At 38.3% G+C, this 18,815-nt stretch overlaps 1 protein-coding gene across 2 annotated transcripts in view; it reads left to right on the forward strand.

The window, feature by feature from the left end:
* The first annotated feature begins 1,754 nt into the window (after positions 1-1,754).
* LOC123518309 (prolyl endopeptidase-like) overlaps positions 1,755-18,815 on the forward strand; it is a 46,852-nt gene continuing 29,791 nt past the window's right edge. Inside the window, exons 1-7 of one of the 2 annotated variants that reach the window (XM_045279050.1) lie at positions 1,755-1,922; positions 3,259-3,360; positions 4,233-4,456; positions 5,958-6,135; positions 10,311-10,403; positions 11,237-11,379; positions 18,232-18,397. In XM_045279050.1, the coding sequence (XP_045134985.1) occupies positions 1,833-1,922; positions 3,259-3,360; positions 4,233-4,456; positions 5,958-6,135; positions 10,311-10,403; positions 11,237-11,379; positions 18,232-18,397 (996 nt within the window). In that variant the 5' untranslated portion in view covers positions 1,755-1,832. Of the gene's footprint in view, positions 1,923-3,258; positions 3,361-4,232; positions 4,457-5,957; positions 6,136-10,310; positions 10,404-11,236; positions 11,380-16,842; positions 16,997-18,231; positions 18,398-18,815 lie in introns of both variants that reach the window. The other variant, XM_045279051.1, reaches the window with a different exon arrangement.

Genomic DNA, 18,815 nt, shown 5'->3' on the forward strand with positions numbered 1-18,815 from the left:
CAGGAAGATTAGAAAGCAAGGCTGCAGGTTAGATATAAGAAAATATTTCTTTAGTCATAGAGTGGTAGACTTCTGGAATGCATTGCCAGAGACGGTTGTAAATAGCACTAGTTTGACAATGTTTAAAACAGATTAGATAAGCACTTAAATTTATTAGATTTATAATTATGTATAGCACTGCATGATAGTTTTATAAGAAATTTACTATAGTTAAATAAGACATGATCCCCATGTATGGGGACCACAAATTGTAGAGGATTTCGCTGCAGGACTTAGCCCTGTTAATGGGCCAAATATTTAGAATTAGTATATAATGTATTGTGTACTTGTAAGTGTATCTTTAAGTACTGATGACGAGGTCGCTGTGCGACGGATACAGGATAACCTAGATGGGCCCTGGTGGCCCTTTGTTATCCTATTATTTATGTTATGTTATGTTAATGGTCTGCCTATTTCCTTTACTTATAATCTAAACTGGAAATATACACACTTCATCTCTAACCAAAAGAACTTTGAAATTAGTTCTGATTCGTTTCCGTCATTTTTTTCCCCTCATCTCCTCCCTCACCCCCATCTCAAGCTCCTAACTCTGTACAAGCGCCTTACGCGTCATTCCATGGAGTACGCTTCTCATATTTTATGGGGATGGGAGCGAATTCCACTAATTCCGCTACTTTAGGCAGTTTTGAATTAAACAAATCTCATCTTATCATGATCTCTCCTTTAACTGAATAGTAATTGTGCATCTCATGCTGTCTTCTATCGCTATTTTCACGCTGACTCCTCGTATTACAGTTAATTGCATCTGCATCATGCATGTCTCTTTTACTCCAGCGGCCTCACTGCACAGGAATTTCTTCCTTCTTTCACCAACAGTCTCTCCATACGCAATGGTTAACCAGTAATCCCGATCATTTATTACTTTCTCTGGTAAACACTGGAACTAATCCCTGCCTGTTTTTGCATTTCCTCCTTCCTATAATTTTGAGTTTTGTCAAGCGAAGCGGGAGGTTTCAAGACTTTTTTTTTTTTTTTTTTTTTATGATATGGCCTGTAGCGCCTTTAGGTATACTTGCAGAGTATGGATGCGTACTGATAGAAGCATTTATACTTAAAAGCATGTTCAATCATCTATCATTACTATAACTTCTAGCTTTAAGTTGTCATGATAACTGTAGGTGATGATTCATGATAAGGATGGTGACAACTTGATATCACATATATATATATATATATATATATATATATATATATATATATATATATATATATATATATATATATATATATATATATATATATATATGGGAAGCGCTGTTCAGCATATTTATATAACTACTGTTTTCTTTATTTCTTTCTTCTAGACTATGTGAGATCCGTACGCGAGATTATAAATGGGCCTTATTTTTATTTATTTATTCATTTATTTATTTTTTTATTTTTTTCTTTTACCCTGGTTAGTGCTCCTCTTGCATAGAAAAGGAAAAAAATCGACGATATGAAATAACACAATATACATTTAGGTGATTTAATCTTTATCTTTCTTTAAAATGAGAAAATTAAAAAGAACAATGACTTGCCAGAAGAACGAAATATATAAGTACCTAGTGATACAATAGCATGATATTGTAATATATATATATATATATATATATATATATATATATATATATATATGAGACACTGACAGAATAGTAAGATAGAATGATCTGCCAGAGGAACGAAATAAACGGTGATGTAAATGAAGTACCGTTGCCAAGGCGGAACTCTTCTACCGGTGTCTTGGCGAAACAGTGTTGTCATCCAATTGCAAAGGCGGTGGTGTTGTGTACATGCTTCTTACTCGATTTTTATCACGCAGTTTTACATCACTCATCATCCATAGAGGTTCAAGAACAACCAGGGCTTCCTCAGTGTCACTGGTAAGCCAGAAAATGAAGACAGATCACTGACCTTGTTGGGCGAAAGTGAACAGTCATCGCTCGGTGCAAATTGGTTGTATATTAGAGGGATTTCTAATAAGTGTTTTAGCGACGAGGATGAAAATATGATGGTGTGATCACATAGGGATAATTTTGAGATGCATTGCTGTTTACATTCATCCAGTCCATTAATTTTTTCACTGATCCCTTCTCTGTGCCGATCATGTAGTAATGAAAAGAAAAACTGCACTGTCTTAATATACACGTCCCGCCCGCTTTCCTTGCTTCCCGGCTCCTCCTTCACTGATCCTCCACCTAGATGATTTGACGTCACATATATCGTCTAGTTCAAGAATAAATTTCCTAATAATTCCCGGTTTTATATCAATATTTTCTAAAGCTCTTAAACTACTCGTCGCACTGTTTGTAACAGGATTTCCTATTCTTTCCTAGTAAATACTGAAGAAAATTGTTCATTCAATAATTCTACTATGTCTTCATTTTGATCCACTACTACACCATCTTTTCTGAGTGGTCCAATCCTATCCTTATTTCTTTTATCACTGACCTTGTAATAACTATATAATTTTTGGGATCTTTACTCCCAGCTCTAGCTAGTTTTATCTCTGCCTGCCTTTTACTTTTTTTATAACCTTACTCAAATCATCTCTGACCTGTCTGTACCTAATCAAATCTACATCTTCCCACTTTTCTGCAACTCTCTGTATGCCCTCTTCTTCTCTCTGATCTGGCTACCTATCTCATGAGTCCACCATAATGGCTTCCTGTTTCTCTGCCTTATATCTTTGTAAGGGATACACTGCATCACTATACCCTTTACTACAACCTTAAAAATATCCCACATCTCCTGTGCAGTTTTATTTCCAAAACTATCTTCCCAGTTTACCTCTCCTAATAACTGACGTAACCTACCATAATTGCCTTTCTGATCCTCCACCCAGATGATTTGATGTCACATATATGAAGCCACTCTATTTGTCAACAATGGAGAGCGAGAAGAGAGATAATAAATGGAGGAAGTGGAATTAAAACATCTTTATTATATTCTCATTACCATTTCCTCCTATTTCCTTATTCATTATCATGGCCACATGGATGAACGATCGTCAATGCATCCTTTATAACCCGAGTGAATGATACTTAATTTTTTCTATTAACTCACACTTGCATAACTGGGGCATGCACTCATAGTGCTCTCATCACTGCCACTATTTAGTGTAAGGGAATCTGAACCTTTTCCTGGAAGACAGTGGAGTACTAATACTTTTGCCTCGTTTACACCACCATCCTTTCTACTCACATCTTTTTCCTTCAGTTTAGAGGTGGTGTTCCAAAGAGGTGGATGAGCGAGAAAGCAGCAATGGAGTATCCCAATGTGCGGCGCGATGACACTGTTGAGGAACTGTACGGCATCAAGGTACATTATCACCTAGTTATGGTATACTTACAAGGCCTGGAATATTTTTGTGTAATCCTGAACGTCTGTATTCTTTCCCTAGGTGATCACTGATGTTCACTCGTTCTTCTAACATCTGTTCTAATGCACTCTCTCTCTCTCTCTCTCTCTCTCTCTCTCTCTCTCTCTCTCTCTCTCTCTCTCTCTCTCTCTCTCTCTCTCTCTCTCTCCCCCCCCCCCCCTTTTTAGAGAAGGCTCTAATGTATCTTTTTTCATTTCAAATATTTTCCTTTTCCAGCTTCTTTTGTGTATTCTCAAATATACACCCTTTGTTCTTTTCAGCTTTTTATTAATTTATTTATATACATTGCTTCTAAAACCTCATTTTGTTATATCATTGGTACTTATTTTACCATACATTTTGATAAGCTGCACATCTATTAGAAATATATTGGAGATCTGCATCCACATCTGTGAAGCATCACCATGATTTTTAAAATCATTATTTACATGGGTGATCAATAAATATTTCCATCTGCCTCCTTACCACTTACAAAGAGGATGCAATGAGTATACAAAGAATGACTTAAAAAATCAAAGTTGACAGATTTTTAAAAATTACTTGATATTCTGGGATAGGATAGCTTAGTAAGTTATTTGAGTCATCATGCAACATTGAGAATGTTGAATTCTTGTCCATCCACAATATATAATCATCAACAACTTGCATTGTGTCCACAGAGTCCATAAACTGATATTTGCACCAATTATCTTCAGAATACATTCTTGCATGAAAGTTTAGATTTCTCAACTCCTGTTTTTCCTCACCTGTATAGTAGCACCTTGCATTACCATCGCTTCTCTGCCCAAATTAATTCTTCATCCTTATGTAGGTTGCAGATCCATACAGGTGGCTTGAGGATCCTGACTCAGAGGAGACAAAAGCATTTGCAGAAGCTCAGAATGCTGTGACAATACCATATCTAGAGCGGTGCAGCATGCGGGAGACCATTAAGGAAAGGCTCACCAAGCTCTGGGACTATCCCAAGTACTCCTGCCCTTTTAAGCGTGGTGACCGCTATTTCTTTTTCATGAACTCTGGCCTTCAAAATCAGAGGTAAGTGATCATTTTTGTCTCTCAGTTGTACATACTGTCCATTTGCTGCCTCTGTCTTTCATATCCTTAACCCCTTCGGCACCGATCGCCTTAGGCGTGAGACTCGCCTCTATACCGCCCGCATAATCGCTCACTAAACTTGCTCGTATTTGTCACTTTCATTCATTTTTATTGTATAAGTGTACTGTACATATGAATATAAATGGTTTCCACATAATACACACTATAATAACACATAATAATAATCATAATGATAATGATAATAATAATAATAATTATGAAAAACTCTATAGTATGAGGTGTTCCCTCTCTCAAAAAAAGACTGCACCACAGTGCTGTAGAGTAGAGGTCAGGTATAAGCTGTCAGGTCACAGGTCACTGTGACATGACTTGGGTTATTATCAAAAAAAGTAACAAAGCGCCTCACGTGCACACAAAAACTTTGGCACATGTCCATTTATCCCCCAGTCAAGGTCACTGAACTCAGGGATGGCGTGAGGGCCAACGTCATTGAATATGTCAGCCAGGAACGTCCACCCAGAGTCAACCACCGCCTCATTCTCCTCTAGTAACTCACTATCACTCAGTTCCTCTAAGTCACTTTCATCACTATACTCATCATTATCACTAAACTCATCATCTGAGTCAGCAGGCAAGTACTCAGAGCCAGAGCTACAGTCACTATCCACCTCCATTATCAGAGAAGGCAACACAGTTCCTTGGACAAAAATGGCGTGGAAGCAGGAGCACAGAGCACGATAATCCTACTCAGACAAACCGGCACTACGTTACGTCACTCTTGGTTCACGCCACCCCATCATGACGTGTCGTGATGTATCACTCACTGATTTGCTGCTGTCACAGAGTAGGCGGAGCCTAGACCATCCTAGTTGCTAATACCACCATGCCAGATGCCAAACAAGGCAGCCAAACCGTTTTAAACTTTTATTCCGAATGTATCCCGTACCAGTGTACGTGATGGTATGTAGTACCATACCTCCCCATCACGTACGGGTCTACGGGACGGTACTGAGGGGGTTAAGCATTGCCATTCATATATTTCTCTTTTATTGTCGTAGGATTTTCAGATAGGTAGATACATTTAAATAGTTAATAAACAAAGACTCACAATTTGCCCATTTTCATCATTTACTCTTTTATTCTTTTATACTTGTTCTTATATCTCTTCTTCTATATATCTGTTTTAAACTTGCCTTTTCTTGTTCATATTTTTGTCTTCTTATATGCTGCATACTTTGTAGCATTCACAAAATCTTATATTTTTCTCAAACTGTGCTTGGTTACAGTACATGTATGTGTATGTATTTTTTATATATACTGCATTTCCTGAAAAAAATACCTTTCCATCTGTTTTTAGAATGGCAGAAGATTTTGGACCTTCATGAGGTGATTCAGGCGTATTAATTTCTCATAGGCATCACCTTAGTAAAAGTTAATGAACTTATAGATAACCTCATTTTTATTTTTTTTTCCCATACAGTGTGTTGTACGTGCAAGACTCCTTAGAAGGTGAGCCACGAGTCTTTTTAGATCCCAACACCCTATCAGAGGATGGTACAGTAGCTATCTCTGGCTCAGCATTCAGTGAAGATGGGGAGATTTATGCCTATGGCCTCTCCTCCAGTGGCTCTGACTGGATCACTGTCCACTTCAAAAAGGTGAGAAGCTACACTTTTAGAAACTGAAGGAATGTTAATGTGGATGCATGTCATGTGCAGACTGAGTGATTCCCCGTGTCCTCTCTTCCCGGTTCCCTTTGTGATCTCATTTATACAATTGAGCAGCTGCAGCCTGCCCTCTAAAGACAACTTCTACTACTTCCTACACTACACTACAACACCTTACACTTTTACACTCTCTTCAAATCAAAATTTAATAATGGCTTCACCACGCCCTGCCTCGGAGTCCCCCTCTCGGGAGGGGACCATAAATGTCCCCAGGTCGGACTGCCCCTCTGCTGTCGACCTTGGGTGTCTTGACACTTCATCTAATACTTTCACTATCAATTTCTGCAACATTCGTGGCCTTCGTTCTAATTTTCAATCTCTCCTCTACTAAACCTCATCTTCTCTTCCTAACCGAAACACAGTTGTCTGTGACTACTGACAGCAGCCCCTTTTCTGTTCCCTCCTACTTGCTCTATCCTCATTTTCAATCCAAAGCTGGATGTTGCGCATACGTGCGTAACGACACCACTTGCTCTCGTGCCCACAATCTTGAATCTTCAGAATTTTCTACCATCTGGCTAAGACTTCAATGTCACTCTCTAACTAAATTCATCTGTGCTGTATACCTCTCACCTAATTCCTCTGACTATGTAAAATTCTTTGACTATTTGACTTCCAAGGTGGAGCACATCTTATCTCACTTTCCTTTTGCTGAGATCTCCATTTTAGGGATTTCAATGTTCACCACCAGCTTTGGCTTTCATCTTCTTTCACTGACCAACCTGGTGAACAAACCTTCAACTTTGCTATCCTTCATGACCTAGAGCAGCTAGTGCAGTTCCCTACCCGTATTCCTGACCGCCTTGGAGACACGCCCAACATTCTTGATCTTTTCCTAACCTCCAACCCTTCTGCTTACTCTGTTAAACTTTCCTCTCCGTTGGGCTCCTCCGACCACAATCTAATTTCCGTTACCTGTTCTATCACTCCAGTGCAGCCTCAGGACCCGCCTAAGCGGAGGTGCTTCTGGCATTTTAACTCTGCTAAGTGGGAGGAACTAAGGCAGTACTATTCTGATTTCCTTGGGATGATTATTGTTTTCATGTCAGAGATCCTTCTCTTTGTGCCGAGCGCATAACAGAGGTGATTATCTCTGGCATGGAGCTATACATTCCTCATACTTTCTCTAACCCTAAAGCTAAAAAGCCTTGGTTTAACTCTGCTTGTTCTCGTGCTGTCAATGATAGAGAGGCGGCTCACAAACGGTTCCGTAGCCATCCAACTGCTGAAACTCATGCCCTATATATTTCTGCCCGTAATCATGCCAAATCTATTCTCCAACTTACTAAAAACTCTTTCATCAATAGAAAATGTCAAAGTCTTTCCAATTCTAACTCCTCTCGAGATTTCTGGCATCTAGCCAATAATATCTCTAACAACTTTACTTCTTCGTCTTTCCCTCCTTTACTTCATCCAGATGGCTCTACAGCTGTCTCTTCTTTTCTAAAGCTGAACTCTTCGCTCAAACCTTTGCTACCAACTCAACTTTGGATGATTCTGGGCATATTCCTCCTACTCCTCCACCCTCTGACTACTTCATCCCTAAAATTAAAATTCTTTATAAAGACGTTTTCCTGGCCCTCTCTGGCCTTGATTCTCGGAAGGCTTACGGTCCGGATGGAGTCCCTCCTGTTGTTCTCAAAACTGTGCTTCCGAACTCGCTCACTGCCTGGTCAAACTCTTTCATCTGTGTCTCTACTTCTATTTATCCTTCTTGCTGGAAGTTTGCTCACATTCAACCTGTCCCTAAAAAGGTGACCACTCCAATCCTTCTAACTACCGCCCTATAGCTTTGATTTCCTGCCTTTCTAAAGCCTTTGAGTCTATCCTTAATAGGAAGATAATGAGGCATCTATCAGCTCACAACCTTCTCTCTGATTGCCAGTATGGTTTCCGTAAAGGCAGATCTACTGGTGATCTTCTTACTTTCCTAACTGAATCTTGGTCATCCTCTTTAGGGACTTCGGTGAAACCTTTGCTGTCGGCCTTGACATATCGAAAGCCTTCGATAGAGTCTGGCACAAATCTTTAATTTCTAAACTACCCTCCTACGGATTCTATCCTTCTCTCTGTACCTTCATCTCCAGTTTCCTTTCCGATCGTTCTATTGCTGCTGTAGTAGACGGTCACTGTTCTTCCCTAAAACTATCAACAGTGGTGTTCCACAGGGTTCTGTCCTATCACCCACTCTCTTTCTATTATTCATCAATGATCTCCTAAATCTGACTCAATGCCCTATCCACTCCTATGCTGATGATACCACCTTGCATTATTCAACAGCGTTCAACAGACGCCCAACCCAACAACAATTAAATGACTCAAGGCGAGATGCTATAGGACGCCTAACTTCTGATCTTTCACTTGTTTCTGATTGGGGCAGAGAAAACCTGGTTTTGTTCAATGCCTCAAAACTCAATTTCTACAACTATCTACTCGACATAACCTTCCAGACAACTATCCTCTCTTCTTCAATAACACTCAACTTCCCTCTCCTCTACATTAAACACACTCGGTCTATCCTTCACTAAAAATCTAAACTGGAAATTTCACATCTCTACTCTTGCTAAATCAGCTTCCAAGAAGTTAGGTGTCCTGTGGCGTCTTCGTCCATTTTTCTCTCCTCCCAGCTGCTTGCTCTGTACAGGGCCTTATCCGCCCGTGTATGGAGTATGGCTCTCATGTCTGGGGATCCACACACACAGCTTTACTAAACAAGGTGGAATCTAAAGCTTTTCGTCTTATCAACTCTTCTCCTCTAACTGACTGTCTTGATTCTTTAAGTCACCGCCGCAATGTTGCATCTTTATCTGTCTTCTACCGCTGTTTTCATGCTGTCTGCTCTTCTGAACTTGCTAACTGCATGCCTTCCCCTCCTGCGGCCTCGCTGCACAAGACTCTCTACTTCTTCTCATCCCTATTCTGTCCATCTTCCTAATGCAAGAGTTAACCAGTATCTTCACTCCTTCATTCCCTACACTGGTAAACTCTGGAACTCTCTACCTGTGTCTGTATTTCCACCTGCCTATGACTTAAACTCTTTCAAAAGAGGAGTGTCAAGACACCTCTTACGTTAACTGGACCCTCCTTTTAGATTTTTTGGTTTTTTCTCTTTCTCCTACTTTCCTCTTAACAGGGCCTGGCAACCAGCGGGATTTTTTTTTTTTCCAACACTTTGTTTTCCCTTGGCCAGTGCCCTTGTAATGTAAAAAAAAAAAAAAAAGAAAAAAAAAATGTTTTTTTTTTTTTTTTTCTCGTGGACAGTGGTGGAATATTACTATCCAAGGCAGTGTTGGTGTTCCATGCTTATAATTTTTGCTTTCATTTTCTGCTCTTTTCAAGTAATGATGTCAGGTATGGAAAGTCTTATCCATCTTGTCTCTCTTGTATGATTATTTTATTTTCATCCATTTAAATGTTGCCTATGAAACAAGCAAGTCTGAATATTATTGAAAAGAAAATTAGAGAAAATATTATTTTTTGTTCTTTTAGTATTCTTCAACTAATTATGACACAGACTTCAAGTTTACTTTGTTTGAAATATGTGGTTCATAAAGTTTTATCAGAAAAGTGTCATCAAGCTGTAATTGTGTCAAATTAATCCTCCTAATTATATAAAAAATCATATTATTTAGTAGTGTGACTAGGTAAATATTATTTTAAGATTGTGAAATAAATTATGGGAATTATGAGAAAGTAATTTGAAGTTGGGAGAAGCATTATGCCATTAAAGCATTTTGAAGTGACAAATGAATTGTGGAGGTGAGTGATGGGGAGACTTGGCTTTGGTGGAAATGAATGTTGGGAACTAGGTGCATTGTAATTCTAATTTCAAATGCTGCCAAGTTTTAACATAGCAAATCTTACTGATATCACAGCTACTTTCCAATGGTGCTAATGCCAACTCTCTACCTCTTACCGTCAGTTTTTACAGTCCTTGCTATATATATGTAGGCTGATCGGCATTACAGTTTCAAATTTCACCTGCCGATATGTAGGCTGGTCACAAGTAAGGGGTTAAATATTAAATGGAAAGTAAGCAACAGTTAGGCTTGAGGACTTTACAAATTGATAAACTGAGCAATGGCAAACAATGCCTCTCCTTATAGGTATCCACAGGAGAAGACTTCCCAGAGATACTACACAAAGTGAAGTTCTCCAGTCTGGCGTGGACTCATGACCACAAGGGCATCTTTTATGGGGTAAGTCCTGAGGTGAAATTGGAGTTCATGAATGTGGTGTTATTATCTTTGAAAAGCAAAGGAGTAAGAGATTAGAAAGGAAGAGAGGAGGGAAGGAGATGAAATTTGTTGCAGATGATTTAGTATATTTCTCTCTCTCTCTCTCTCTCTCTCTCTCTCTCTCTCTCTCTCTCTCTCTCTCTCTCTCTCTCTCTCTCTCTCTCTCTCTCTCTGGTTATTTCCAGTCTGAGAGCTTTAGAAATACAAATTCACCAAATTGAATCTTCTGTGGCATTGAGGCCATTACTGCTTCTTTGTACATTTGATAATGTCTTTACATTTTTGCATTAACAGAGGAGCATTTTTCATGTTGGATGTAAGCCACACATTTTGTCCAAAACATGTAAAAAATAATAAGATGCATCTACTCTAATGCTATTAATTTAAACTGATGATTCAAAAGATATGACATCGTAGAATAAAATGATTTTTAAAATTTATCTAAAAGAACAATGTTTGTGTGTTTCATGTAAGAATTTTTTCTAATTCTTTTACTCTTTTGTAAGTAAATGGAAATTTTATTAGGAAAAGTGATTATGAGGATAGTAATAATTACTTTTATGGATGAAATGTGCACATGCAAAATATATGAAAAATATTATTATTTATTTATTTATTTATTCATTTTTTATTTATTTATTTATTTATTTGTTTATTGATTTACTGATTAATTGATTGATTGAGAAATTAACTTAGTTGTGATACTTTTATACTCAACATATAAAGGAATCAAAGCCAGACAAGTATTTATTATATCAGCTGTTTTACTTCATTTGTTTCTGCATTGTGTTGGCAGATATATCGACCATGCAGGTTCTGCTGATGGAACTGAGACTGTGAGCAATGAAAACCAGAAGCTATTTTACCATCGTATTGGAACAGCACAGGAAGAAGATGTGCTGGTGGTGGAGTTTCCTGATCATCCTAAGTGGAGGATGTAAGTATGACAGTGGTGGGTAGTGTTAATGTTAACCATGATCATATACTTATTGGTTACGTGATAGGTTGTCCATCACCACCATCCACCTGCTACTCAACAAAACCCATCAAGAAGGCAATGAAAATATTTGAGTGAATAGAATAGTTTTGGATTTATTCAGAAATTGATGATGGAAGTTGGTTATGTAAGATAAGCCTCCAGTTTATATATCTATTTTTGGATCATAGTCTATTGATTAATGAGAGTGTAATGCCCAGAGGATGGTGCATATTGGATCTTATGAAAGTATAAATATTAAGGGTTTATGGGTTGCTGCTACAGTTGCTCAAGAAAACAAAGGAGAATGCCTGTGATTTATATTTTGAATTGCTTTACCCATAAAACCTTTCGCACAAAGACCACCATAAATATGTTTTGTTTGGTCAGTCGCAGTGGTGTAGTGGATAAGGTGGTGAGTGTGGTTTGAATCCCACCACATACTGCTTTGAAGCTATGCCATTTGGCATTTGTCAAGTGGTTTAAAGTTACCTACATGTCACCATGATGATCAGGTTCTAGGTGGTTACATCAAACATGCGGGCCCTAAAATGGGTACCACTATGAATAAAAATGCCTGTGCCACTAATGGGCAGAAGCTGAATTGCGCTTCCCACATTACACTTCAAGTATGCCTACAGGCACTATAGGCCATAAAAAATAAAAAAAAATTACTATCCCTTCTACCATGAGAGAGAAGCAGATAGAAGATTGGAGACACACATAGCAGGTCAAATTCTCAGATCTAAGCATTTAATACTTTTAAGTAACTTTTCTCTCTCTCTCTCTCTCTCTCTCTCTCTCTCTCTCTCTCTCTCTCTCTCTCTCTCTCTCTCTCTCTCTCTCTCTCTCTCTCTCTCTCTCTCTCTCTCTCTCTCTCTCTCTCTCTGTTGAAAAGATAGGAAAGTGTTATATTGCTTGATTATTCTGCTGTTCCTTCACTCCTCCGCACACCTCATGAGCCTCCCTTCCACTCATCATTGTCAAAGCTAAAGGGAGGCAATCCAGTACTGGGAAACAGGTATTCCAAAACTTGTTAGAAAATTAATGCTACTTCTTTGAGATTGGTTCAGTTTCTTTGTCATGGATAATTGTACCCTTATTACTTGCACAAATTCGTACTTAAAGGTTTAGTTGGTATACTTCAAGAAGTGATTGGCTTGGCAGCTCTTAATTTCACATCATTATCCTTGATTCATCATTTATGATCTTTTTCTGTTGTTTATTGATGTACTACACACCATCATCCTCATCTCTGCTTTTACCTACAAATATTTCTCTCTCTCTCTCTCTCTCTCTCTCTCTCTCTCTCTCTCTCTCTCTCTCTCTCTCTCTCTCTCTCTCTCTCTCTCTCTCTCTCTCTCTCTCTCTCTCTCTCTCTCTCTCTCTCTCTCTCTCTCTCTCTCTCTCTCTCTCTCTCTCTCTCTCTCTCTCTCTCTCTCTCTCTCTCTCTCATGTTCTGCTAACAAAGTAATGCATCTCAAACACAAACCACATAATATCCATGAAATCTAAAAGAGTCACTAAAAATAGTAAAAATCCTGAAAGTTCCTGCAACTCATGTTCATGCTTGTCCTGCATGCATTACATAAGATATGATCTTGATCCTAGACTCTCCCTGCAGATTGTTTATACCCATGCATTTTCATTTATTGCTGTGCTGCTACTCTCTTTCAGAAAATCATGGCTTGTTTCGTTACCACAATCAGATCTTTGGATTTGTCTTTGATGCTTAATTTTTCCCTTGGCTTCATTCCAACCCAACTATTTAGGATATTGCCATGAATATATAGGTAATCAAAATATATATATATATATATATATATATATATATATATATATATATATATATATATATATATATATATATATATATATATATATGTGTGTGTGTGTGTGTGTATTATATTACCAAAACATACAGAGCCTGATTTAAACTTGACACATGTGCAAGATGGCATCAAGAGTTCAAGACTTATGAATATATGCAAGAGGCTTGAGGTGCATTTCCTTCAAGATAGTTCCTTTAAAGATTATTAAAATATCCAATAGGTGTGGACATCCCAAGTCCCAATCTTTGTATTGGAAGAGCCACAGCATGACAAAGCGCATGCCCATTATTTTGCTTGGTTGTTCACTTTGGATTTGTCTGTCAGTGGCCAGTTCTTCTGCAATGGTTTGAATGATCTGAGGGAAGATATTCTGCATAAGAAGGCTGTAGTGTGACATGGTCATCCAAATTAGGCTCCTTGTAATTTTCCCTCTTCCTGAAAGTAAAGCTGTTGCTGAAGGGGGACCATGGAGTTTTAACTGAATTCACTGAAGATGCTTGAATTGCTTTGAGAACAAGACATTTAGAAGAAGATTCTATTGAGAGATGCTATATTACTGTCAAAAGAGACTATCTTGAAGGGATGATATCCATACCTAAAGCTCCAAACTTCTTTGTATAATCTCATGTATGTTGTAGCTTAAGCCCAGACTGTACTTGGCTTACTAGAAACATGCACAAAAAAGGTACAGCTGTTATGTCATGTACACACATCTTGCTACCTGATAAGCCTCATAATCTAGCATTGCCTAGAAACCAAGGTTTGTGGAGTTGTGCTATAATACTGTCTTTTTTTTTCTCTCTCTTTCTCTCCTCTTATTGAATACATGCATGCAGAAATGAAATTGATGTGGTCCCTACAGAAGTGAGAGAAATTATGTGGAGGTCAAAGCAGAGTTATCATCTGCAATGGTCCATTGGAACAGAGCTGAAGGACAAACTTTGTGTTGAAAGATGCCTCAAATGGGATCCACAAGGGTCTATAAAGGGTATATTTCTATAGGAATACATAAGATTTTTTGTAGGTTTCTCATTGTTCTTTATGCTGTTTTGAGGTAAAGTTCATGAGAGACACCACAGCTAAACACTGAGCCCCACTTCTGAATGGAGGATGTCAATTGAAATCATCATAATCACTAATGTGAACAAGTGTGTTTGCATGAGTCTGTAAGTATATACATGCATGAGTGCGTTTGTGACAGTCCAGCGCGTGTATCTGATTGTGGCAAGTTCTTACTTCTGAGTCCCTTGGAGCTGGGATGCCATAACCACCTTATCATCGCCCTGATGCCCTCTGTTTGGGGCCAGGACATTGTTGGACACCTGGACCTCCACACCATCATCTCCTGTGCATCGGGCAAGCTGTGTGGTGTATGTCTCTCTGCCATTCCATTATTACAGTTACTCATTCACCTGTCCTCTCCTCTTACTTTTAATGAAGATCTGTAAAATAGCTTCCTCAAGTAAGGGGATGAATTTACAAGCTGATGAATATTCTGGTACTTGCTTTTATTGTGTTCCTGTGCTTTACTACCTTCTTCCTTTTCCTCGTTTGACTAGCATAGCTGGTTTTGTTTTTAAAGTTAAAAACTCTCTCTCTCTCTCTCTCTCTCTCTCTCTCTCTCTCTCTCTCTCTCTCTCTCTCTCTCTCTCTCTCTCTCTCTCTCTCTCTCTCTCTCTCTCTCTCTCTCTCTCTCTCTCTCTCTCTCAACACTTTCATTAATTTTTTTCCCATTCTTGTTAGTATCTTTTGTCATTAATCAGTTTTGGTTTTTCCAATGTCTTAGATTTCTTTCCATTTATAGGCTAGTTGTGTTTGTGGGCTTTTATTTGTTCTAGTTGATCCTTGTGTGAATCTCACATCATTATGCTCTCTATGACTGCATTTCCAAATGACCTAATGTTCCTTTTTGTTTACTATAACTTTCTCAGTGTGAGGAGTTTTACTTCCTTGCACAATCATCTTGATCTCTGGTGTACTTTTCATTGTTTCATGTTCTACTTACACTCCTCATTCAGTCTTCTTTTTTGATGAGTTATTATTATTGATGAAAAGCCATACAGTGAAATATCACATTAAAGATGCTGTTTCCATGAAAATCAGCAGATGCTTGTTGTGCTTCTGCCCTCAGAGTGCTCGCAAAAGACGGCCTCCCAACATAGCTTTCTCCTCTTCTTACTCTTCCCCTTGGGGAAAAACCCACATGCTTTCCAATGATATTTGTACACAGGTACTCAGCTCATATTTAATCTCTCTCAACTCTGTTAATTGCAGATTCACTGCTTGCTGTTTAATGTCACTTCTGTCTTGTTGTGTTGCTTCCTGGCCACCTAACTCTGTATCTCCTAAACTGGGCTTTTACCGTATTGTACTTTTACACCATTGAGTCAAGCTCATTGTATCTTTATATACTTTTGTTTTAACATATTTTCTTTTTTTTATTTATTTTCATTTCACAGATCTATGTAGAGGCTTTTATTTTATTTTGATCCTTTTTGATATTTAAGAATTGTTCCTTTGACTTTTTTACTTTTTTTCTGCACCTAACAAGTTCTGTAGATGGAATACCTACTTTTATCCTTCTTTCCTGTGAATGTCATTGTTTCAGAATCTTATTCTCTTCTGATGTAGTAATTATTGCATCTGTTTGATGTAATTACACAAACATTTATATCTCTTCATCATTGCCTCTTTTGCTTCATTGTCTCTTCAGTTTTTTAATCATAAAATACAATATTGGTAGAGCCTTTTCCTTATTTTGCAATGAGCTTGACTGATACTGCAAATGGTTGACTTACCATTGAAAAGTAGTTGCTGATCTTTGTGTGAGGAACTCTGCCCAATATGGGTGGTCTACTTAACTCTGTGTGTGTGTGTGTGTGTGTGTGTGTGTGTATGGGGAAGTATTAGTGTACTTACTCATACTGTCATGCTTGTTTGTCCGTATTTTACTGTTTAATTTGTGACACTTGTCTTCCTCGTTAGTTTTGTTGCTCACTGTATGTATTATAGATTTGGTTTGGACCACTTCCATCACTATTCTTTTTTTTTTTCTCCTCTAGGACAATCACCACCTTCACCATGATTTCTACTATAGAGAATGATGATAATGTGTCTTGAAAGGAGTTGAAATGATTTTTAATGTGAGTCATGAGGAAGAAAACTATACTACTCGTACAATGATTTGATAGCTTATAAAAAGTATGTTTAGTTAGGTGTTTGGTTTGCCATGGTTGAGATGAAGTTGACTGACTGATGTAATCTATTCTAGGGAAAAAAATACTACTGTATTGTTTACCTTGGTAGCTGGTGAGTGAAAATTATATAACTTTCACTGTGTAGGACAAGTGAGTGCTAGTTTTAGTAAGGGTATGAATACACACACACACACACACACACACACACACACACACACACACACACACACACACACACACACACACACACACACACACACACACACACACACACACACACACCTCCCTTATATATGCATACTTCAACTGAAACTCATCATCCTTTGCTAGTCACCTTTAACTCATAAAAGCACTTCTCACTTACACCTCCTCCCTCCTTACTCCATCTGTGGTAGAGGTGCAGAGGTGACAGACTGTGGGAACCACCTGATAGTCTCGCCACAGCAAGACTGCCGTGACAACCTCCTCTACCATGCACCCATTCCATCCCAGATCTCTGGAAAAATTGAACTCTCCTGTATCATTGATACTTTCGAGGCAGATTATGAGGTTGGTGATAAGCTAGCTGCTGGATGGCTAGGCTAGACATATTAGTGGCTCTGGATGCTTCTGTGTCATGGCCTATGTACAACAATGTAATGAAAATGTTGTCATGATGCAAATCTGGGAAGTCCTCAGTTCATATACCCTAGTATCATGTATGTGATATTTATCAAAGATTGGAGTATTATTCCAAAGCACCGGTTTGATTTTTTTTCTTTATTTTTAATGTTCAAAACTAAGATGTATTGTGATAAAAGAATCACAAATCACTGGCTAGAACTGAGGACTTATATAAAGTATTCATCAAGCCTGGAATTGCTTCATGAAAGAGTGTGTTGAGTGACAGAGGGTGTGAGTGGGTGCTTTAGTGCCTGGTGTTGGGTGGGCCAGTGTGCTGGTTAGTGGTCAGTGATTAGGTTCTCTCTTTGTGTTGCGGTGCCATGGAACCATGCCTGCTTTCAGGATTAAGGATTCCTCAGGTGCATGGGTTTGAATCCTGGCCACGGTTTGAGGGTAGGAAGGGCATCCACTTGGGATAGTGATTTCCGAGTACCAAAACCAAATCCATCAGGAGGCACCATTCTGGCCTCAATGAAATAGAGAAACAGCCAGTAAATAAAAAATAAATGAAGAATAAAAAAGAAAAAAAAAAATATCCCAGTTGGATTTAAAAATTTTGAACTATAGTTATTACTCATTCTTCACTTGATGTTAGTAATATTTGACTTCTTATGATGCCTTCTGTGGTCTCTCTGATGCATCAACAAGCACAATATGTTTTTGTCTCATTTACTTCTTTAAAGAAGGTATGATTACCTTTCATTAGAAGAAATGAACAAGTTAGATTCCTTCATATTGTCCAAACGTTCATGCAGTAACTCTTGCAATTATTAAAAATTGTTAATCATTGCTTTGTAAGAGGAAAACTTTAAGCCTCAGATATTAGTAGAATCCCTCGTTGTGGTGATGTAGTAGTTGCCTTGTGGTGGTGGTGGTGGTGGTGGTGAGGAAATGAGATGGGGAAGAATGGTGGTGGTAATAAAGCTGTCTCCTGTCAATTTCATAACCAAAATGTCCTTTTTTCTTAGTAATAGCATCAGCATAATTATTGATATGTTTGTAATCATGATGAACAAATTTATTATTTAATGCCAAATCTTGAACTTCCCTTTTCTTCATGGGGTATTCCATCTTTAATGGTCCTCTCATGTGCCCCCAACCACATCATGCCCCCCTTGCAGTGCATGTCGTGTATCTGAGTGTGGGGGTTACCTGCTGGTGCTCCCACGTGAAGGCTGCCGAGATAACCTCCTTTATTTTGCTCCACTTCCCCACTGCTCCCTCGACACCTCCCAACTCCCTCTCCTCCTCACCTGCATTGTGGACAAGTTTGAGGCGAATTATCAGGTTAGGTTTGTAGATGGGTAGTGTGAATTTATATATCTTACTTTCTGCCTCTAATTTCAAATCTTGTGTGGTTGTTTTATTTTAGGAGCCCTGGTGCTGTGAATTTCTCCATTTGTGTTTAGGTTTTGATTACCAAGTTAGGATGAACACATAGGTGAATTAATGCTTCTTGTTGAGACATTTTTTAGCATATGTTTTTCTCCTGTTTCTCTTTGTTCAGGTGAAGTTGTGGAGATGGAATGGCTAAATGAAACAAATACATAGTTTAAAATATGTTTTGTTGAAAATGATGATAAGACAACAAAATCCAGTTTTTTTGAGAGGACCAAAGACTAATCATGATGTTCTTGTCTTGAATGAATATTGACTTTGTAATTTAGTAGCAAAAAATGAGAAGACTTTTGTTCAAATCTTTCAT

Source organism: Portunus trituberculatus, chromosome 43 (assembly GCF_017591435.1).
Source record: "Portunus trituberculatus isolate SZX2019 chromosome 43, ASM1759143v1, whole genome shotgun sequence".
Classification (NCBI taxonomy): Eukaryota; Metazoa; Arthropoda; class Malacostraca; order Decapoda; family Portunidae; genus Portunus; species Portunus trituberculatus.